This window comes from Phyllostomus hastatus, unplaced genomic scaffold (genome assembly GCF_019186645.2).
Source record: "Phyllostomus hastatus isolate PE091 unplaced genomic scaffold, TTU_PhHast_1.1 phas_contig_840, whole genome shotgun sequence".
In the NCBI taxonomy this organism is placed as follows: Eukaryota; Metazoa; Chordata; class Mammalia; order Chiroptera; family Phyllostomidae; genus Phyllostomus; species Phyllostomus hastatus.
Window position 1 is genome coordinate 53,618 of NW_025333970.1, and position 22,366 is coordinate 75,983.

General features: G+C 48.2%; 1 protein-coding gene and 2 non-coding genes across 3 annotated transcripts; all 3 read left to right on the top strand.

The window, feature by feature from the left end:
- The first annotated feature begins 598 nt into the window (after positions 1 to 598).
- On the top strand, positions 599 to 671 carry TRNAV-AAC. Its single transcript has one exon. It is a non-coding gene; the product is annotated as a tRNA-Val (tRNA).
- A 2,502-nt stretch (positions 672 to 3,173) lies between these two features.
- PRSS16 (serine protease 16) lies at positions 3,174 to 11,183 on the top strand. The gene is made up of 12 exons (XM_045850670.1): positions 3,174 to 3,243; positions 3,319 to 3,479; positions 4,271 to 4,370; positions 4,508 to 4,637; positions 5,896 to 6,019; positions 6,248 to 6,325; positions 6,416 to 6,463; positions 6,905 to 7,195; positions 7,445 to 7,586; positions 10,412 to 10,591; positions 10,690 to 10,835; positions 10,950 to 11,183. The coding sequence occupies exons 1-12, from the start codon at positions 3,174 to 3,176 to the stop codon at positions 11,016 to 11,018; spliced, it is 1,539 nt and encodes a 512-aa protein (XP_045706626.1). The 3' UTR covers positions 11,019 to 11,183.
- A 10,689-nt stretch (positions 11,184 to 21,872) lies between these two features.
- TRNAQ-CUG lies at positions 21,873 to 21,944 on the top strand. The gene has a single exon. It is a non-coding gene; the product is annotated as a tRNA-Gln (tRNA).
- Positions 21,945 to 22,366: the final 422 nt, after the last annotated feature.

Below are 22,366 nucleotides of genomic sequence, written 5' to 3' on the forward strand. Positions count from 1 at the left end.
AGTTAGAGACTAGTGAAAGGCAGGCAGCTTCAGTCCCGGGAAGGACGGTGACTTGGGACAGTGGGAGTGGGGTGAACCACGGAGGTCACCTTCCAGCTGTGAGACGTCCCGGCACATCAGACACGAGTGCACACGTCTCAGAGCCGTGACAATAGAGACGGAGAACGGAACAGAAAAGTGCCTTTGTCCTCGGAGCTCTGCCAGTCGGCCCAGCTCCTAAAGGGTAATTACAGTCACCGAGAGACGAGAGTCAGAGGAATGAGCGCAGAACATACCGCGACTTCTTTTTTAAAAATATATTTTTTATTTTAATTGTTGTTGCAGTACAATTTTCTATCTTTTACTCCCATCCCAACCCACCCACCCAGCCCTCCCCTCCTCCCTCCCATTTCCACCCACCCCTAGTTTTTATCCAGGCCGAGACATTTCTTGAAATGAAATTTCCCGGGCGCCTGAGCTCCCCAGCCCGGTGCTCGGCCTGTCGCCGGGGCTCCGGGAGCAGCACGTGCTGAGTGATGGGCTCAGACTTCGCGGAGGCCAGGAGCGCATTCAAGGTTCATTCTAACACCCTAGAATGCAGAGAGCCTTCCCCAGCGGTGTTTCCGTAGTGTAGTGGTTATCACGTTCGCCTAACACGCGAAAGGTCCCCGGTTCGAAACCGGGCGGAAACAGCTTGCTAGCGTGGTCTTTAACATCATTTTTCCCCCAGAAATCTTCTATCTGGATCTCTTTAGGTCTATTTCCACCAAATCTGAAGTTTTCGCTGTCTATTTACAGTCCCGGACTTTACGTTACAAGAATTATATAACAAGATCTCACCTAGCTGAACGAGTGATCTTCTACCCTGTCCGTCCGGGCAGAGCTGATGGCGCCTGGACGCAGTGGCGGTCCTCAGACGCGGGCGATCCCCATCGGCCCTGGTCAGGACACGCAGAGAGCAGCCCGGAGACAGGGGCGTGCCTGATGTGTGCAGGGGGTCAAGAAGCCACTGTAACTGCGCGGGATGGGCCGAGCAGGCAGAGGTAGAGAATGAAAGGGACAGAGCACGTGGAGGCTTGTGAGGTCGCTGTTTAAGGACTTTGGTCTTTACTCTGGTAAAACGAGACGTTGGATCTTAAGCAGTGAAGAGAATCTACATGACTTAGTGTCCACCACACATAACAGATTATTTCTAGCTGAACTGATGCACAAAGGCCAAAATAAAAATTGTCTTTTTATTACCCATTTATGTACTCCCTATATTCAAGTGTTGTATCCCCAACTCTGCCATCATCCATGCTATGATCATGGCCCATCCTCACCCTCTCCTTAACTTCATCTCTGCTTTTTATCCCATCGCTGAACTGAAAGTTAAGCTCCGATATAAAATTGGTGTTTTTAATATATATTACTTGGATATTGAGAGAGACAGGAAGGAAGGAAGGAAGGAAGGAAGGAAGGAAGGAAGGAAGGACTTTGGCCTTTACTTTAGGCCAAAGTAAAATGCTGCAAATGTAAACTGATCACACACTTAGGAAAAGATGGATTGTTCTTTAACCATAACAGGTGGCCACCAGAACCAAGTCCATCTATCATTGATAATCATCTTGTGAACATATGTTTGGAAGACAGCCAATCACTTTCAACCCCAACCTCATGAAAGACAGCCAGGGAGAGATGGACTCAGTTCAGTAAACAGCTTTTGAGTGCCAAACAACATCATCTTTCCCAAGTAGCCAGGTGCTGTCAGCCATTCAGGCCATGAAAGTCCTGGATTCCAGTGCCCCCTGGCTCACATCAGCCACTGGCTCTCCAGAAGGGACTGTGCTTTCCTGACATCGCTCTCTCCTTAAACGAGCTCCGGCTTTAACTTCACCACCCTTCAAAATGCCCCTTTGTCAAATCTGAAACATCTAAATGCCATTTTTGCTGGGATTATACTTGTCACTAACTGTTCACTTCTGAAATTCTTGTGTATTCTATACAGTAATGTGGCCTTTGCAAGCACATCGTTTTGTCTTAAACGGTGAGTTTGGTAGGCTTTGGTTCCTTTACATAGGTGTATTAATCAGATTCGCAAACAAAATCCCAACTTTTGAAAACACACTCTGACTTGCTCTTCAAATACAATATTTACCGAATGCCACGTGTGTTCAGAACTGTCCTTGGTGCTGAAGATCCAGACGAAGTAAAAATCTGTCGCCATGGACAGAAATTCTGCTGGAAGACTACCGATTATTTAATTTTTTTAAGAAAGGAAGAAAAGGAAAATATGCACTTTTAACAACGAGAAGTATCAATTTCAAAAGTGCAGAGGAGGAGGAAGCCAAAGAGATGAAGCGCTAACGGAGCCAAGGAAACCGTGGCGCTCGTCTGATCAGTGGCCACCGGACACACACCTCACCTCCGGGGCCACCCCTACTCTCTTACCCTCATTCTCTTTACTAAAATTTCTATTTGAAGGCTTCATGCCACTTTTATCACAAGTTGTTTTTTCTCCCTCTTTTGAAGAGAGGGACAAAAAAGGTAGGTGTCACTGCTGAGGATTAAGAAATGGAGTTAAGCCTCATTTTACATCGGAGAGGCTATTTCCATGTGTGAAGTAACTGCAGCAAAACTAAATACGTAAGGAGAGAGAAGCTGGCATCGAACCCGTGACTTTAGCACCCTTACCGCCACACTCTTAACCAACTGAGCCAACCAGCCAGCTGCAGGGTTGTCGTTTAACTTAAGAGAACAAAAAGCTCGCTAACATTCCTGTGTGTTCAGAACTAAGAACACCCTTCTTTTCAAAGGAGACTTTCTCGTTTAGCCCATTTTAACAACGACTGAAGGACGGGGGTGGGGAGAGGGGAGAGGACTGTTGCATGATGATGGGAGACTGAGGGATGGAGGAATGGAGGTCACAGGACCAGAAGAGGAGAAAATCAGCAGCAGAGAGAAGAAATTGGATATCCAGGTGCCACATCGTCAGTCCTCTAGACACAGACTCTGGCGTCCCTGCCCCGCGTTGGTGGCTCCTACAGACGCTTGACCTGTCCTGGGACAAGCGTCTGAAAGAAAAAGAAAACAACCCCCCCCCCACACACACACACACGCACACCTGAGCTCCTGAGGAAAGACTATAAATCTAAAGGCCAGCCCTGGGGACGTGATGAAGATCCCTAGAGCCCTTGCGCAGAGCACTGGATAGCATGGCCGTGGGCCCTGCCCTGTGGCTGGGCCCTGTGCTCCTGGTTTCCCTCTGGGGGTCCTCAGCTCCAGGTAGGAGGAGGTTGACGATCAGGTAGGGAGTCCTAAGGTGGCCCAGCCTGACTCCCTCCCCTCCTCGACCCACAGCTTCCCTTCTTAGGCGCCTCGGTGCACACGTTCGGCGAGTTCAGGAGAGCTCTGTCCTGAGACTAAGCCTGGACCCAGGGACCACGACCCTCCCTAAAGAGGGGTGGCTGGAGCAGCCGCTGGACCCCTTCAACGCATCCGACAGGCGGTCCTTCCTACAGGTGAGGCCAGGGGAGGGGGAGTCCACTGCCCTCTCCTTTCCTCTCCACTTTGTCCCTCAGCCTCCGTTCTTCCCCTGTCTCCACACGTCTCCCCACCTCTCTGCTCCTCAGCCTCACCCGGTGTTGCTGTCAGTACCCCTTATGGCCTTTAGTCCAGCCACCTGTGTCTTGGATGTGCCCGATGCCCCCATTCCCCCAATTCTTTCCCCAGTCTCCTACTTTTTTGGGGGTCCTCCAGTCCTGTCTTTCAATTCTCATTCTCTCTCTGCACTGCCCCTCAGCTCCCCTGTTCTTCAGATTAAACACTAAACCCAGCTCCAGGTCTCGACATGCAGCAGAGATTTGGAACCAGCCCTGGCTTACAAGAGGCACTTGAAGATATCTATTGAACAAATGGGCAAACTTCCCATTTTTCACACCTACTCTGTGCACAGTCTCCAAAGGTCATCTCAACTAGGTGCTATTCCTAAATCCACCTGCACTTGTTACTTATTCTACAATTATTATTTCAATATATGACAGGTGCCTACCATGTTCTTGCCACTATCATTGACCCTGGGCATATAAGAGAAAAAGATGACAGAAACATCTGCTCTTGTAGATCTTGCATTCTGGATGAGGAGACAAACAGGCTGGAAATGAACACATAAATAAACAAACAAACCTGTTTCAGTTGCCACTAAGTATATAAAGAAAGACCCAGTAAGGGAGACAGACTGCGACGAACAGGAAGTAAAGAATAGGTCAGAATGCTCACAGTCCTGTTTCTTCTTCCTCATCCCACCTCCTAGCGGTACTGGATAAACGACCAGCACTGGGCCAGCCAGGATGGACCCATATTCCTGCATCTTGGGGGCGAGGGCAGCCTTGGGCCGGGCTCAGTGATGAGAGGTAAGGAGCTAGGGTGGGTAGACATAGCTAGGAAGCTGGTGGAGGCCAGGAAGGGTAGCTGCATACTGCCGTGCCTCAACACCTAAGGGCTGCAAGGGCTTACACCCACCGCACACCCCCTTCCATACTCTTCACAGGGCACCCTGCAGCCCTAGCCCCAGCCTTGGGGGCCCTGGTGATAGGCCTGGAACACAGATTTTATGGTCTGAGTATACCTGCTGGGGGCCTGAGCATGACCCAACTCCGATTCTTGTCCAGCCGCCATGCGTAAGTGTTTGGGACCATGGGCCTGGGGATATCCTGTGTCTGCCCTCCAATGCCCGAAGTTCACCTTGAGTCTTTGGCTCATGTTTTCCTGTGTTTCAGCGTCTTATTCTTTCTCTCTCCCTCTCTGGGTCTCTATCCCTGCCTACCACTTTCTCCTACACTGTATTCTTCTCTCATTCCGTCCCACTATGGCTGCTGGTCCAGACCACCAGGTCTCTGGCCTGGATGACACAGCCTCCTCACTGGTCTCCCTTTCTTCCCTTGGCTCCTGCAGTCAGTCTGTTCCCCAGATGAAGCCAGAGTGATCAGTAGAGCACAGACTGGACGACCACTCTCCCTACTTCAATCCCCCCCCCCATCTCTCATCTCACAGTACAGTGGAATCTTTACAGTGGCCACGGGGCTTCATGGCCCTGGCTCTCAGTGAACTCTGACCTCCACTTTCTCCCCTGGCTCCAGCTGCGCTCCCGACACTCAGGCACATTGCTGTCTTGACCCTCTAAACCGTCGCTCCTGCAAGGAGTGGGCTCCCCATACATTGCACGGCTCCCCGCCTCACCTCCTTCAGGGCATCCTGCTCCTATCAACAACCCCACCGCTCTCCTCTCACCTGCGGCACTGTTCTCCCCACACTTGTCTCTCTCTCCTGCTTGCTGTCTGTCTGTCCAACCCTTTGTCCTTTTCTGTCTCACGCTAGTCTCCGTCTCTGTATCTCTTTGCCTCTAGGTTATTCTCTGTCCCCAATCTTTTCACAAGATATACCGGTTTCTTTTTTTAAAAAATTTAAATTGTATTTCTTTCCATGACCATTTAGCCCCCTTATAACACTCCCTCCTGCTGCTAAACCGGATCTAAGGGCCGTAGGATGGCACTGACTGCAAACAAACCCTTTCAGAAAGGTCGGGGAGGAGAGAATGCCCAAGACAGGGAAGGAGATGTCAGACCTGTCTCCCCCTCCCCCAGTACTCGAACCCACCCGGCTCCGGACCCCTTCTCCTCCTGAGGAACTCTCCCTGACTGTCCCGCCCTCCCGTATTGGTCGGGTTTGAGTGTTTTCCCTCTCCGCCCGCCCTCATCTGGAAGGAAAGGGGGGGGTGCCCCCTGGCCCAGCCGCCGTCGGAATACAGTGAGCGAAGTCCCCCGAGACACCCCGGGAGAAAGCAGCCTTGGCGTCTGGGCAGCCCCCCGCCCTCGCCCGCACAGAGCCGGGAACCCTCAGGGGCCCCCGAGGTGACCGGCCGGCCTCCCCTCCACCCAGGCTGGCCGACGTGGCCTCCGCCCGCCTCGCGCTCTCCCGCCTCCTCAACGTCTCCGCCTCCAGCCCCTGGGTCTGCTTCGGAGGCTCCTACGCCGGCTCCCTGGCCGCCTGGGCGCGGCTGAAGGTCCCGGACCCCTCGGGGGCGGGTGGGGTGGGCTCGCGGCCCCGTCTCGGGTGAAAGGAACACGCTCTCCCCGCACCCTCCCTCCCCCCAGGAGCGCTTCCCAGAGCCGTCTTCGCGCGGGTGCGGGGAACAGCGGGCGGGGCTCGCCCGGGGCCCCCGAGGTCCGCGGGGCACGGGGCGGGAGGCCGGGCCCGGCCCTCAGCCCGCCTGACGACTTCTCCCCCGCAGTTCCCGCATCTCCTCTTCGCCGCGGTCGCCTCCTCGGCCCCGGTGCGGGCCGTGCTGGATTTCTCCGCGTACAACGAGGTGCGGGCGCGAGCGGGCGCGGGTCCGGGAGGAGGCGGGTCTCAGCGGCCAGGTCCCTGAGGCGCCTCTCCTCCCGCGCTCCCGCCGCAGGTGGTGTCCAGGAGCCTCACGAGCGCGGCCATCGGCGGGTCCCCGGAAGTAGGAGCGGCCCAGCCCGAGGGGGGAGGGGGGAGGGGGAGGGGAGGGAGGGGAGGGAGGAGGGGAGGGGAGGGAGGGGGAGGGGGAGGGGGAGGGGAGGGGGAGGGGGAAACCCGGAGAGAAGGACGGACCCTAGCGGGGCGCTGGGGCCGAGCAGAACTGCGGTCATCCGAAGGGAGGAGCTTCAACTGGGCGGAGTGAGGGGGGCGGGGCCCGGAGAGAACCCTATCAGCAGACGAGGCTCAGTGCGGGGCGGGGTCTTGGGGACGATTCCCCCGCCCCCAGGAGGTGCCCCTCAGTGCCGGCCCTGGGACTACAGAGCTCTGCTCCCTAGGAGGGTCAGGCTGGGGGAAGTCCAGAGCCTAGGAGGATGATGCTGGAAGAGACAGGTGGGGCTCAGGCCCAGGAGGTCTCCGCCGACACTGCCTCTTCCCCCCGCAGTGTCACGCTGCGGTGTCCACCGCCTTCGCGGAGGTGGGGCGCCGGCTGCGCGCCGGAGGGGCGGCTCGGAAGGCACTGAGGGCGGAGCTGGGAGCTTGCACGCCCCTGGGCCGCCCAGAAGACCGGGAGGAACTGCTGGAGGCTCTACAGGCTCTGGTGGGAGGTGCGGTGCAGTATGACGGGCAGACGGGGGCGCCGCTGAGCGTGCGACAGCTCTGTGGACTCCTCCTCGAGGGCAAGGGCAACGGCAGCCACCTGGCGCCGTACCGCGGGCTGCGTCGGGCCGTGCAGGTGAGTCGCCCTAAGCACAGTGAGAGGGTCAGCCCACCAGGGCCGCTGCGCAATCTTGGGCAGCTGTGAACCTTTCTGAACCTTCCTTTTCTCGTGAGTCACTTGCCCAAGGTCTCACAGGTAATAAAGTCCCAGTCATCTCCCACCTTAACCTCTCATACACAGGGACCCAGGCACCTACCCCTCTGATCATAGACTCCCAGGACAACTCAGGAACTTCTCTTCTGATATCTGACCTTTGACTTGTAGGTTGTCCTACACAGCCTGGGCCAGAGGTGTTTAAGCGTTTCCCGAGCAGAGACCTTGGCCCAGCTGAGGGTCACAGAACCCCAAGTGTCCCGCGTGGGTGACCGCCAGTGGTTGTACCAGACGTGTACTGAGTTTGGCTTCTGTGAGTGCCTGGCTTACTCTCACCTCTGATAACCACCTCCCCCACCCTGCCCCAAATGCCTATTGAAGTGATAGGGGGTAGGTAACAAGCATTTATTTGAGGTCAATAAGAATACCTGTATGAGAAGCGCTCATTCATGCAGAAACCTAAATAGTTTTCCAATTAGCAGACAGAGACAAAAGGTATTTGTGAGAAAGGGAAGGGAAAAATTACATCAAGAGAAGGAAGGCATTTACTTCCATTGGTGCAGATAAACTAACACAGTGAATTAACATTATAAAGAATGTTTTATTTTTCAGTCCAATAGCCATCATACTATCTGCTTTCTTGTTATCTTTGCAAACAGTTCTTTGGGGCACAATGTTGCTTTAGGCCCAGGCCAAAGGTTATTTTCCCCTGTTTAACATCCAAAGGTTAGAGGTATAAGACATGCAAAGCAGTTCCTCTGTCATGGAAGCTCTGACTCCATTTTAAAGAGGCTGTTTATATTATTACATATTGTTATGCTTCTTTTTTTCAAATCCTCAAGGATATATATATATATTTATTGATTGATTTTAGAGAGAGGAAAAGAGAGAGAGAAACATTGATTGGTTGCCTCCCATGTGCATCCTGACCCAGGCTCGAACCTGCAACCTTTTGGTGTGCAGGACAATGCTCCAACCAAGTGAGCCATCTAGCTGGGGCACATTCTTCCTTTTCCACCAAGATCTTTCCTCAAAAACATTGCTGATCAACTACTGGAAAGCAGCACTGATCAGTTATTAAATCATCATTGGTTCTTAGTTGTCGAGTGGCTCATTTTGTGTGTATTATATCATTGTCAGTCTTTGTCACCAGGAAGGTTCATTCATGGTGTGTCGTGTCCCATGTAGGAGGGAAAGTGGTTTTTTAGGGTTCTGAGCCCACATTTGAACAAGGAGAGCGCCAGAACAGAGTAAGCCTTTACCGTTATGTTTCTTTAAGGGCATAGAAACATCTTCTGTAGTTTCTGGGGGTTTCTTACATGAAAATTTTGTAGGCTTTGGTGATCATTTCAAAACATCGAGCAATCATTGTCAGAGTATTGCCAGAGTGGTGTCCTTATAACATCAAGCCATGTAAAACACAAAGACTTATGACAGAACTTTCTATAATAACAAACAAAATGTTAAGTCTCATTTGTAGAATTCTAAACCAGGATCCATATATCTGAGGGCAGTCAACTGAAGATATTAGAGGACCATGAGGTGTCAGTGGGAACCATATTTAATCATTTGACTTGTGCTCAGATTGTATCTAGTTCTTTCTCTGTTTTGCCAGACCAAGTACAACAGGAAGTATTTACAATAGAGCAAACCCATTCTCGTTCAGCTAGGATATGGTTAAGAGCAATGTTATTGTCTAATACAACTCACATAAGGAAATTGAAAGCTTTTTTCTGGTTGGCTATTACTGTGGCCGTCACTGCAATACCTGCCCAAGAGAAAATTCTAGTACCTTTACTAGAGCTGACATTGCCAGGCATTGAACAGTCTTGACTATATGTGTGATCAGCTGCATGTTTTGACCTGGGAAATAGGTTTAAAGATGATGTCCCATGTTGAGTTATCTTTCTAGTCAGAAATCAGAGGGCAAAGGAAGCAATAACTATTATAGGGAGTGCTTGATCCCCGTATTTTAGGAAGGCATAGATTTCACAGGCCAGGCCTGGAATCTTGGGTGAGTTGTCCACAACAGGTGCTGCCTGCTTCACTTCCTGGTAATCATTAAGTTTAAGCCCTCCATTGTTTGAACAGTCCAGTTAGGTGCAAGAAACTTTCTTTAACTTGGAAACATGAATCTAAGAGTTAACATCTTTAAATATGGTTACATGAGGATTAGTTAAGAGTACCTGAATTTCCAGACAGATCAGGTAGGAAGGAAAAAAGCTGTTTTAATTCTGCTTGCAAAGGTATAACTTACCGAATTATTGTAGGTCATAGGTAGTTTAGGGTAAAAAATTCTTATATCTGAAAAACAAAGATCAAAATCTAGTAATACTTCATATAAAAAATCATAGTCATCCTTCTCAGTTCATTTAGCCCCATGTTATTAATTTTTGTTCTTGATATTTTTGGTAGTAATTTTATGATCCAGTTTTTTAGAGTTCTATAAATCTTTATGCAGTTCAGTGTTATGTTTTTAAAGTTGTCTCTTTGAAGATGAAACATATTCATAGGAACATTTTTTTCCAAAGCATCAGAGTAAAACAGTAACTGTGTCTAATAGCACTTTGAAATGGCCATGGTTGAAGACCTGGTGAGGGTTCACATACATACAAGTGATGCAACTGACTTAGTTACCCTCCCAATCTTCGTTAGCTTGACCATACATACAATTATTGTTAGAGATCTCTCCACAAACTTTCTGCAGCTTCCACAAATCTTCTGCAACTTATATATATCTTTCAGTTTTTGTCTTTTTCATTTTTTTTTATCATTTTACTTTTGGACAAAATCACTTTGCTTTTTCCTTCTTACAAAGAAAAAGTTCTTTATATCCTTCCTTATCCAAAAAACACACTCTATTTTCTTTTCCCTCAACCAGATGCATCTCCATACTTCATATGTGCTTCTAGTGAGAGCATATACCCTATTTTTCATACGCAGTAATTTTGTTTTATCCTTATTACTGTCCCATCACAGCCCCATCATCCTGGGCCACCACAATCTGGGGCTTGAGGGTCGTCTCTGGCAGGTCTGTGAACTCATTGGTCATTACTGGGGAGAGCTCTGTAAATGATTATTGAAGGATACTGGAGAGTTGGGTTCATACCCCACACTTACAGAAGTCTCCCTCCACAGATGTCACCTGTCAAGGTCCTAGATGCCCTTTCTCCCAGCTCCCAGCACTGCCCTCCCAGCTAGAGCTGTGTGAGAAGGTGTTCGGGCTTTCAACCTCATCCATGGTCCAGGCTGTGACCCAGACCAACTCCTACTATGGTGGCCAGACACCAGGGGCCACCCAGGTGCTGTTCGTTAATGGTGAGCATGCCATCAAAACCTGACCCTGAAGTTTGCCCCTTGCCCCAGCTCAGCACACCATTCTCTCTCTCTCTCTCTTTTTTCTTTTTTTTTGATAGGGGATGCAGACCCCTGGCATGTGCTCAGTGTAACACAGGACTTGGGACCCTCAGTGTCAGCCCTCCTCATCCCTAGTGCCTCTCACTGCTCGGACATGGCACCTGAGAGGCCCTCAGACACCCCCAGCCTCCGCCAAGGGCGCCAGGTAAGAAAGAGAAAGCTCTGGGTGATTTACATTTGTATTTGCATACAATTTGCATGTTCCTGCCCTCACTGGTGCTAGGATCTGACTTTCAAAATTCTCCACACCTCTCCGCAGAGCATCTTTCAGCAGCTGCAGACTTGGCTCAGGCTGGCCAAAAGGAGCCCTCTTAGGGGTGGGCTCTGAGTCCCACACCCTCACGATTCCCTGCCTGGCCCTCCCGGACCAGGACATATTTGTTCACTGGACAGAAGAAAGCAGCTGGCTTAGAAAGAGGAATTCCCAGGAGTTGGGATTCAGCCCCTGTTCTGCATGTAACTGACTTGTGTCTGCAACCACCCTCACTCCCAACTAAACCTGCTCTATTTCATATTGCATTCTGTAAATATAAGTGGATGATTATTCTCATTGTGAATGTTGGTATTTTAAAGTCAAATGTCAGAAATGTCACTCTGTATGGTGATGCCCTCCCTCTGCTGATTGGCTCCAATTCTGCTCAGCTCCCTGGCTGGCTGCCTTGTGCGTGTCTCTCTCTGGACCTCAGGCTCTGCCCTGTCTGCTTCCCACCCTCCTCCCACTGTGCCCCTCTTCCTTAGTCACTTCCTCTCTATCTTGTCTGTCTCTGTTTGTCTCAGTCTCCTCCTGTTGCCCAAACAACTTCATTTCTCTGTGTGTCTTAGTCTGTTTCTCTGTTTATTTCTCTCTGTGCCTCTCTCAATGTGTCTCTGCTATCCTCTCTCTCCTGCTCTGTCCTTGGTTATCTCCATTACTCAGTTTCTATTTCTCACTTTGGTCTCTGTGTCGCTTTCTTTTTCTATCTCTGCCTCTGTTCCCCTCCCTCAGACGTTCCCTGTTCTCCTTCAGTGCCTTCCAAGTCTTTCTGTCTTCCGAGGCTCTCTCTGTTTCTGTCTTATGCTCATCCCCACCGCCTCTATTGTTCTTCCCGTCACTTAATATTTGTCCTTCTCTGTCTGTCTCTCTTTTAGTCTTACTCTTAAACCTGTCACTCACCAACTTTTTCCAAAATCAAATGTCATTCTCTGACTCTTCCAGCTTCTAACGCTAGGGATTTAGGGCTCTGGTGAAACCTTCCAGATGGGGATACCCCGGGGTTCGGGGAGGATGGGCCTGATCCCAAGGGTCCTCTTAGCCTGGCTCAGCCGGGCACCAGTTCCCCACCATGAGCAGCAGCCAACGGGTCACAAGTCAGAGAGCTGGTAAGTAGGGCCCACGGAACAGCAAGTCAGGAACATGGAGCTGGTGAGAGAAGCCCTGATGCCTGTTCCCCTGCGAGGAAGTCATTCTCTGCCTTTGGTGACTCCAAACCCTGAGGAGCACCTATTTTTTATTCTAAAGCCGAGTCTCAGTGCCTCCATTGATGTACTCACCATGTCCACTGTAGTCTGACACGCCATGGTCCCCGGTGCCTGCTGAGAAATGAAAGGATGAACTCTAACCTCAACTCTTGGCATATCCTTCATCTCCCTCTTGCTTGCTGGGTGCATTTTTTCTCGATGTCCTTTGCAAACTTCTTTTCCACTTAATATCTGATGGGTATGTGTTTGGTGTGGGCTGCTTTCTCTTGTCAAGCATTCTCAGAACTTCAGCGTTTGGGGGAAAAATTAACCTCATACCCATCTCACACCAAACCCCAAAACTGATACAAGAGGGATCATAGATCTAAATCTAAAACTAAATTAAAAAATAGAAAACTTCTTTATGACCTAGCAGTAGACATATTTCTTAGGAAAAAAAATTGCATAAAATACATTAAAAGTGACAAATTGAACATTATCAAAAAATCTGCTCATTAAAAAACATCACTAAGAAACGGAAAGACAAGCAAAAGACTGAGGGAAAACATGCATAATACATATATCTGATGACAGGCGTGGTCCAGATTATTTAAAGAAGTGCCAGACACCAATAAAAAGGTACTCATAGACACAGACAACCATGTGGTCATGACCAGAAGGAAGCTGGGGTGAGGGCTAGGTGGAGGTGAGCAGAGGGACCCAGGGAAGGGACAAGGACATCTGTGATAAAGTCAACAATGAATAAGTTTTTTTAGAAGACAAGTGAGTAACAAATGAGCAAAACACTTGCAAAACACTTTTCAATTTAAAAAGTGCATGTATGGCCAATAATCACATGAAAAAAATGCCCAACCTATTTAACCAGTAGAGAAAGGTGAATTAAAACCACAATGAGGCTTCCGGTCAAGATGGTGACATAGGAAGACATGGCTCGCCTCTTCGCACAACCACATCAAAATTACAACTAAAATATAGAACAACTATCACTCCAGAACATCAAAAACCAAGTTGAATGGAAGTCTGACAACTACAGAATTGAAGAAACAACATCTATCCGGACTGGTAGGAGGGATGCGGACACAGAATGAGCTGGCCCCACACCCACGTGGATAAAAATTTGGGAGGGATATCTCAGGAGTGAGGAGTCCCAGACCCACACCAGGCCTGTCAGCCCAGGATTGCAGTGCCAGGAAGATAAGTCACCACCAATTCTGTCTGCAAAAACAGAAGGATTGGGTTGGTGGAGGAGGCTGCTGAAGCCCTAAGCAGTTGCTCTTGGGGAACCCACACATGGACTCACCTACTCAGACTTGCTCCCTCTGAGCTCCAGCACCAGGGTGCCAACTTGAGGTGAGCCAGTGGTATATAGGGAGAGACTGAAGTGTCTGGCATTGGGATGAGCAGAGGCCATTTTCCCTTGGCTGGGCCCTCTCCCCACAGAACCAGTAGGCTGGTACCATATCCAAGACTCCATCAACCTGGCTAACACTGTGCGACCCACCTTGGAGATACATAGAGGCTCTATCCCACTCAATTTATGGGCCCACCCAGGCTGCTTTTCCATAAGAATGGCTGGTCTTGGCTCATAAATCCTATAGAAAATCAACAGATGGCTTCAGTGAGCCCTTGTGGCAACCAGATTCACCTCACAGCTTGGCTTCATCTGGGAATCTCCAAGCCCAGTACAAGTAGCAGCCACCTCAGATTGCTTTACATCTCAGGCAGGGTGTCCCGGGCAAAACACAGATGGGATTTGACCTTGGTTTGTACCACCTGGGAAACCCCAAGGCCAATGCACCCAGTGGACACCTACAGACCACGTTGGAGAACCACCACTCTGCCCCTGCACTACTGATCCTCCACAGATGGTAGAGGTTGGTGGTCAGTGTTCATAGCCAGTCCTTGCAGCTGACCGGCCTGGGTAAATCCCTCCCATTGATCTGTCAACAGCAACAAAGATTCAACTACAAAAGGAGGGTGTACTCAGCCCACACAAAGGGTGCACCCTGAGTACCAAGCCTGGGTCATGAGGAAGGCTGTGCCCCTGGGCCCTACTGGACACCCACTGCATTAGGTCACACCACCCAGACAGGCAGTCACAGCAGCTCTACCTAATACATAGAAACAAACACAAGGAGGCTGCCAAAATGAGAAGAAAAAGAAATGTGGCCCAAATGAAAGAATAGATCAAAACTTCACAAAAAGAGCTAAACAAAGTGGAGATAAGCAATCTGTCAGATGCAGAGTTCAAAATGCTATTTATTGGGGTGCCCAAGGAACTTAGTGAGGACCTCAGCAGCATAAAAAAAGACCCAGTCAGAAACAAAGGATACATTAAGTGAAATAAAGAACAATTTACAGGGAAACAACAGTAGAATAGATGAAGTCGAGAATCAAATCAATGATTTGGAACATAAGAAAGCAAAACAACCACACAGAACAACAAAAAGAATAAAGAATCCAAAAAAGTGAGGATAGCACAAACAGCCTCTGGGACTTTAAGAGATCCAACATTCACCTCATGGGGGGCCAGAAGGAGAAGAGTAAGAGCAAGACATTGGAAATCTATCTGGAAACGCCATGAAAGAAAACTTCCCTCATTTGGTGAAGGAAATAGACATGCAAGTCCAGGAAGTGCAGAGAGTCCCAACTATGAGGGATGCAAAGAGGCCCACTCCAAGACACATCATTAAAAGACCAAAGGTTAAAGATTAAGAGAGACTCTTAAAACACAGAAAAAAGAAGTTAGTTACTGGAAGGTTGCCCGATGGGAGAGGGGTGGGGGAGAATGGGTGAAGAGGTGAGGGGATTAAAAGGCACAAATAGGTAGTTACAGAATAACCACAGGAATGCAAAGTACAGTATAGAAAATGGAGTAAGCAAAGAACTTATACACATGACCCATGGACGTGAACAGTGGTGGGGGGATTGCCTGAGGGAATCGGGGGTTCTGGCTGGAGAGGTCAAAGGGGGGAAAATCAGGACAACTGTAATAGCATAATCAATAAAATACAATTTTTAAAAAACCATAATGAAATACTACTTTCACCCAATTGAGTTACAGCCAAATGAAACAAAAACTAAAAGTTTAAATGGTGAAGATATAGAACTTTCCATCATGGTTAGTGGGAATGTAAAATTATAAAAGCTCTTACTATGACTACTACACACAGACACCCCTCACCTGTAACTCAGCATTTCCTCTCCTAGACATTACCCCCCCAAAACAAACTTAATGTATCAATGAACAAATGTGTTCAAAAATATTTGTGCCAGATTTATTCACTATAACCTACAACTAAAAGCAATGGAAGTGTCTGTTAGCAATAAATGTAAAAACAAATCATGCTACATTTATAAAAATAGAATTTTACTTACCAATAAAAATAATGAACCACTGGTAAACGCAAAATCTGATTACTCTCAAAGTCATTATCTTGAAACAAAGAAACCACACACACAACAGTATATACTACATGATTTGATTTATATAAAGGTCAAGAACAAGCAAACAAACTATCTTATTTAGTTAATTTTTACTATCGTAATCAGTGCACGTGTTACCAAACCACAGTTGGCATTCTGCTGTCTGTTGCTACCCCTAAGGAAAATTGCACAGGCGAGGCAGAGCTTTGGTGATAAAAGAAAGGAGACTTGACTCAAAAGTTACACAATTTTGGAATAACGGTTTTCCACACACATTAGTCACTCAAGCCTATCAATTAAGGCCAGATTCTTTAACACCTGAGTTCTGTCATTCCCCTGCTAGTTTTTAGTTACCTTTTTCCTACAGGATTAGTTTATAAAGCAAAACAACACAGGACACAAAAGCTACGCAATTTTGGGAGAAGGGCGCGCCTCTGCCTCACGGCTCCTCTCGTCTAGAACACGCAGAGAAGAACAACCCTCCCACCTTCTGCCAGGCCAGTCCAACCAGGCTGCGACCAGAGTTCCGTATCCCATCCAAAATCCATCCAAAATCCATCCAAATTCAATCCAAATCACCTTTCGTTGGGAAGCGCGGGCGACCGTCGCGCGGGAAGCCTTGAGGAAGGAGAGAGCGCGGGACTGAGAGCCCGCAGCCCAGGGCTCTGCCGGGGTTTCACCTCTTCTGGCCCATAACTCCATGGGCATCCAGTTTCTCAGCCAATCCCGTCACAGGCTGTTCGCCGTTGCCTGGGCAACCTCCTCCCTGGGAATTGATCAGATCCCCCAGCATCTCACCTGACCTTTGCGACCCCAGGCCTGTCCAAAGTTTCAGGACACCTGGTACTTTCAGGGCCTAGGACAGCATTGGGCACCTGCGAACTACTCATTAATTTCTCTAAAATGAAAGTCTAATCAAATTGTTGAAAAATAATTAAAAAATTGTCATTTATGCTGCCAATTTGATGTCAGAAAAAAGAAAAAAAGGAAAAAGACTCCAGACCTTGCGAATTGGGAGACTCTGCCTCTCTTCTCTGCTTTCTGTAACACGGACCAGCCCAGTCTCAGACTCTAACAGCGACGTTTTCGATGCCGCGTTTGCCACACGCAGACACAGCGCCGTCCTGTCACGGAGGTGTCACCCCGCACCTGAGAGGAGAGCATTTCGCCGCTGAGCACCTCCCAGATCCCGGGGGAAACGCTGCGAAGCGACAGGAGACAGCGACGAGCATCGGTATGAAGGGACAAATGAGGAGGAGGCGAGCCCAGCACCGGGGAGCAGACGGCTGTCCGTCACCGGGCACAGGCGCCCCAGGGCGGCCTGAGGGACCCCGATAATAGGATGGCTCGTGGAATCCGCACACGTACCCCGTTTGTCACCCTCCCGATGGTGAACTGGGCACTGCCCTCGAGGACGTGGGAGGTCCCCAGGGCTCCGTGCTGAGTTGTGGCTCCCTGGAGTCAGGGAGGAAGGTGGAATCCGAGCCACAGGGTAACATCGGGTAATTCCTGGAAATCCAGTCCCTGGAGCCCGAGGTTACTCTGCCTGGTGCTGGGGAAGGAATTTAGACTCTGGTTTTGAGCGACGTTTGGTTAGGACTCATGACGTTTCTATGTTTTTATTTTAACAAATAAAAATGTGAGGAAAAGAAAGGCACCGTGCATGAAAATATATTAAAGGAAAAATCATTCAAAACTATTAGCTTCGGGGGCATCCACGAAATGCGTAGGTAATTCTGTTGTGCCTTGTAAAAGCATCTCAGTACAGGGTGCTGCTTCTGCACTGCAGTGGTTATCGAGTTCGCCTGACACGCTAAAGGTCCGAAATCGGGTGGACACAGTAGTCGCCCACGGCTTTTTGTATTTGTGTTTCTCCTAAATGTCTAAGCCTTCTTGGGCCCTGACTTGAGGTTTCCCATGTCCTTATTTGCGTTGTCAGCCCCGGGACGACCTGCAAAGGATTTCTAAGCATGAGAACTCAAATCACTGCGTATTTGAAAATCAGACTCTTCCCTCTTCCATCGCACCTTAGGAGTTCTCTGTGTCATCTGGATCCATGACCTTTTACAGTATATGTGTCACGAATACCTTCTCCCAGTCTATGGCTGGTGTTCTCTCTCTCTCAGTGGAGTCTTTTGATGAAAAAGGTGTTTAGTTTTTATGGGGCCCAGAATACCAGTCTTTCTTTTATGCTCAGTGCTTGTTGTGTCCTGTCTATGAAATGTTTGCTTATCTCTGAGGCATGAAGCATTTTCTGACTGTTCTTCAATCGATTTTATTGTTGGCACTTTTGCTTTTTTGGTCTGTGGGCAAGTGGCTTAAAGAAGCTCTTCATGAAAGACAACCAAATGGCCAGTAAGACGTTGAGGTGTGCCATGCCTCAGTTACAGGTAGATGGATGAGTGGTTGATGGGTACATGACAGATGGATGATGATAGATGACAGACGATTGACAGGTAAATGATGGATAGATGGATGATTGATGAATGGATGACAGATAATAGATGGATAGATAATACAGAGAATGATGGATAGATATATATCAGATTGATTAGTTGATAGGAGACAGATAATACATAGATAGCTAGGTGACAGATAGATAGACAATAAGCAGGAGATAAAGAAAAAAGGAAGGAAAGACCTGAGACGGACCCCCATCACCAGGCAGAGGAATTCCAGGTTCAGGCACCTAAGCGGAACCTTGACTCCATACTGGGGCTTCTCTGGTGCAAGTGCCTGAGTCCGACCCGCGTCTCCAGATCTGCGCTTCTTGTGGTGCAAGGACCTGAGCCCGAGCTGCCTCTGCAAATCAGAGCTTCCCCGCCGCTCGGACCTGCGCCTGACCGGAGCCTGACCCAGTCACCTGCCCGAGGCTTTCTGGGTGCCGCACCCACTAGCGGGCAGAAATCGTCAGCTGGGCACCGAAAAGCTCCGCCTCAGTGGGGTCAACTTTTAGATGCACTTAGCCCAGAACAGTCCCGGATGGAATTGCAATGAGCTGTGGGTCGGTTTACTTGGGTGTGTGACTGAGACACGTCTGCGGGACAGACACACGGGGGACCCGGCGTTTGGAACTCGAAGGCAGGGTGTCGTGACAGCCAGCTGTTCTCCTCGGACATTTCCTGGGACAGGCACCCAGCTCAGTTCCAGGAGCGCCCCCAGCAGGTGGTGACCGTGGGCTACTTGCAGGTCGGGAGCCCGACGCTACCCAGAGTCAGGACCATGGACAGCGCACCGTGGGTTTGCAGGGGTGTCAAGAGAGGGCTTTCTCAGTATGTTGAGCTGGTGATGTGTTATTTGTTCAGCGTATTTTATTTCTACCGGATACATTATTTCTATTTGCTTGAGTGCAGGCGGGCAAATGGACGCAACCCCATCGAGGACATACTTCATCATCATGACTATTGGTGTGCTTGCACCTGGTTAGCATCTTCTCATCTTCACTTTTCCGAAAATCTAGTGAAAGAACTTCTCCAAAGCTTTCTAAATAAACCTTCATATTTCTCTTAGCACTGTGTTCCTTTTTTGTTGCAAATTGTGCTACTTTGCATGGTGACTTGAGTCCTCTGTCTCTTTCACTAGAATCTAACTTATAAGAGGGTGGATGTAGTGCCCAGTTTTGTTCACCAATGAAACCCTAGTGCACACAGCAGATATCAATTTAACAAACATGTGCGCTCTTACCATGGTCCTGCCAGGTGGATGTTATCTCAAATCTGAGATGAAGCGCTCGGAGAAGCGGCATCTCTGAGCCCTGGAGTCTCCCTCTGATCACAAACTTTTGGGAAGCTCTGTGTTTGCCGTGGGTTTTTCTGGAGAAGGATAAGGAGGGAGGGGAGCTTTCCTAGAGGACTTTTTTTTTTTACCATTCAACTTGGACACTTCCTGCAAAGATGTGGTTACACGTTTTTAGCTAAGAGCTGTAGTTAAGGTTGGTTTTTAAAAATCAGTATATTTCTCCATTATTGAAGAATATGTTTATCCTATATGATATGTGAATAGGATATATTCATTCTATTATTTTACAACCAGTTGGTTCTCCAAAAATATTTTCTTAACTACTCATTTCTAGCCTTTAAAAAATGTTCAACCTGAAAGAAGCCTCTTCAACTCTTTTTATGAAGTTTCCAAGATAGTAATTTTATCCAACACTCACTCACTATAAAGCATTTCATTTCTCCCATTTTCATTGTAAGTTATTTCTAGAACTTGTAAGAGAGCACTGGTTCTAAATAGTACCTGTCTGCTCTCTAGGGGTGTCATGGAGATGTGTGGGAATTTTTGGTCATCATCATGAATGGCATTTGGTAACTGAGTCCACAGGTGCTATATCCTGAAATAAGCCAGACAGCCCGCCGACTGTCCAGAGTTCCACTTGACTTTTAAATGTCCTTCTGGACTTTCCTGTAAGTGAAAATGCTTTATTTTCTCCAAACCTAAAACTAAACTCTCTTTACATATGAATGCAAACATTTTACATAGATTTAAAGGGTACCAAGTTGATAAGTTGAGGGACAACTGTTTTTTGTTTTATTTTACTTAGAAAAACATATAATGAAGAGCAGTACCATTTGCCTTGGAATCACCAATGAGACATGCCTCTGTCGTGATGATTCTGAGTCCAGGCCCAAGTTCACGCTAGGGCACATGACAGTGGCAGGTATAGATTAAGCATTCCATGATATTTGTTTATGATTTGGTTTTTATTTTTCACTCCCTTCACCCATTTCTCCCACCACCCCATTCTCTGCCCCTGAAAACCACCAATTTGTGCTCTGTAGCTGTGGGCTTGGTTTTGTTGTTGTCATTGTTTGATTCTAGATGTGAGAGATCACACATGGCATTTGTCTTTCTCTAGCTGACCTATCACATTTAGCATAACGCCCTCAAGGTTCACCAGTGTTGTCACAATTTTCAGGATTTCCTCCTTTCTCAGAGGTGAATAATATTCCCTACCACACGGATATGTGGAGTATACCGCATCTTTATTTTCCCACTTATCTATGGGTGGACATTTACATTGTTTTCATATCTGGGTGGGGTTGTTGCCCAATGAGAAAAATATAATGCTCTTAGACCCACACTTTCTTTCCTTTTTTGCTTCTTGTCCTTTAAAGCCTCTTTGACTCAAAATGTTCTATAGCTCTCTATGTGATCTTGTCCCCATCATTAGCAGTATGAGATTTTAAAAAATAAAATCTTAGATTATGGATGGTGCTTTAATGACTTTGAAGACTCATTGCAAGTTAAGCAACAGCTAAAATTGTGCCGTGGGGTAGCAGCAACAATCCGAGGGAGCATTTCTCTGTAACTTAAACAAAATGCACATAAAGATTAATGAAAGAAAGTCAATCTGCCGAGAAGTTAAACCTACAATCTTCTGATCCATAGGTTCATTTGCATTTGCACTGATGGCTTAGCATGACAGGAATTCTTCAACACGACATTTTAAATGAAGCATCAGAAGTCATTGCTATGCAAGTATCAACTATTTTGAACTTAACATAAAAAAAACTTTCATTAAGTGAAAGGGTAGTTAGTTCAGTTGGTTAGGACAGGGTTTTAAAAACTCAAGATTGTGAGTTTGATGCCCATACTGGCCATAGGTTTGTTTATTTTCTTGATTCTTAACCGGTACAAAGCAGAGAATAACATATAATGCACAATGTCCTAAGGAGTTTCAAATCCGTCGCTCTTGCTATCATTTAATTCACTGATGACCCAGTTCAGTTCCTATAAATTCGACATTTCCCCAGACACTGGATCGTTCTCTTCGCTCCAGGAGCAGCGGCTGAGCAGAGAGCTGCAGCTGCGCAGGGCAGAGGGCTCAGAGGCGAGAGCTCCGCATGATGGAAAAAACAAAAAAGTGGAAAAGCTAACTGGCAACTTTTAAAAAAGTTTATTTGATTTTAAATTGTCTTTCCAAATAGCAACTAACCTTTTTCAAATCAACAAGAGATACAAGGTAAAAAGAAGTTCTTAAAAGGTAGTTTTTCCATGTCTCTGAAAACTGATTTAACCGACAGCCCTGATGGCCCTGTGAAGAAGCACCACGAAAGGTGGGTCTGTTCAGGACGCTTCCTCTACCCACGTGTCTCTTCCATGAAGACCCTGGTGTAAAAGGTGCTGGCTGGCATGGGGCAGGTGACCGTCCACCACTTAATTCTAGAGGAGGAAAAGCAGACGGATTCCAGACCTTAAAAACTGTCGGGGGAGGGGGAGGGGGAGGGGCGGGGCGGGGGGCGTTGAAAGGAAGATCTATGTCACCAAACAGTTCAGAGAACTGAGCCAACCTGCAGGTCCCATGGTGTAATGGTCAGCACTCTGGACTCTGAATCCAGCGATCCGAGTTCAAGTCTCGGTGGGACCTCGCCATGTCACTTTTGCCACACTGTCTCTGTACAATCCACTTTCTTGTTCATACTAACCCCGGCTCCCAAGTTCATTTCCGATATTCCCACCTCGCCCGGTGTCTGCAATCACCAGCCAAAGGACAGGTTAATGCTTGGTGTGAGCAATTTGTTTCTTGGGGGCGGGGCGGGGCCCCGGAGAAAGCTCAAGAGAAAATGCACACGAGAAGCGCCCGAGCTTGCTGGAACTGGAAATCTCTAGAGAAAACCCGTAAAATGAGGAGACAGGTGGCCGGCGGGAAGAGCGAGGGGAAATGTGGGGATAGTCGTGGACCGAGAAAAGTGAGGATGGGACTTAAGTAAAGGATTATCCCGAGGCAACAGTGGCGGAGGCGGAGAGAAAACTGTGAGTCTGAGAGACCGCAGCGGGGCGGAGCCCGAG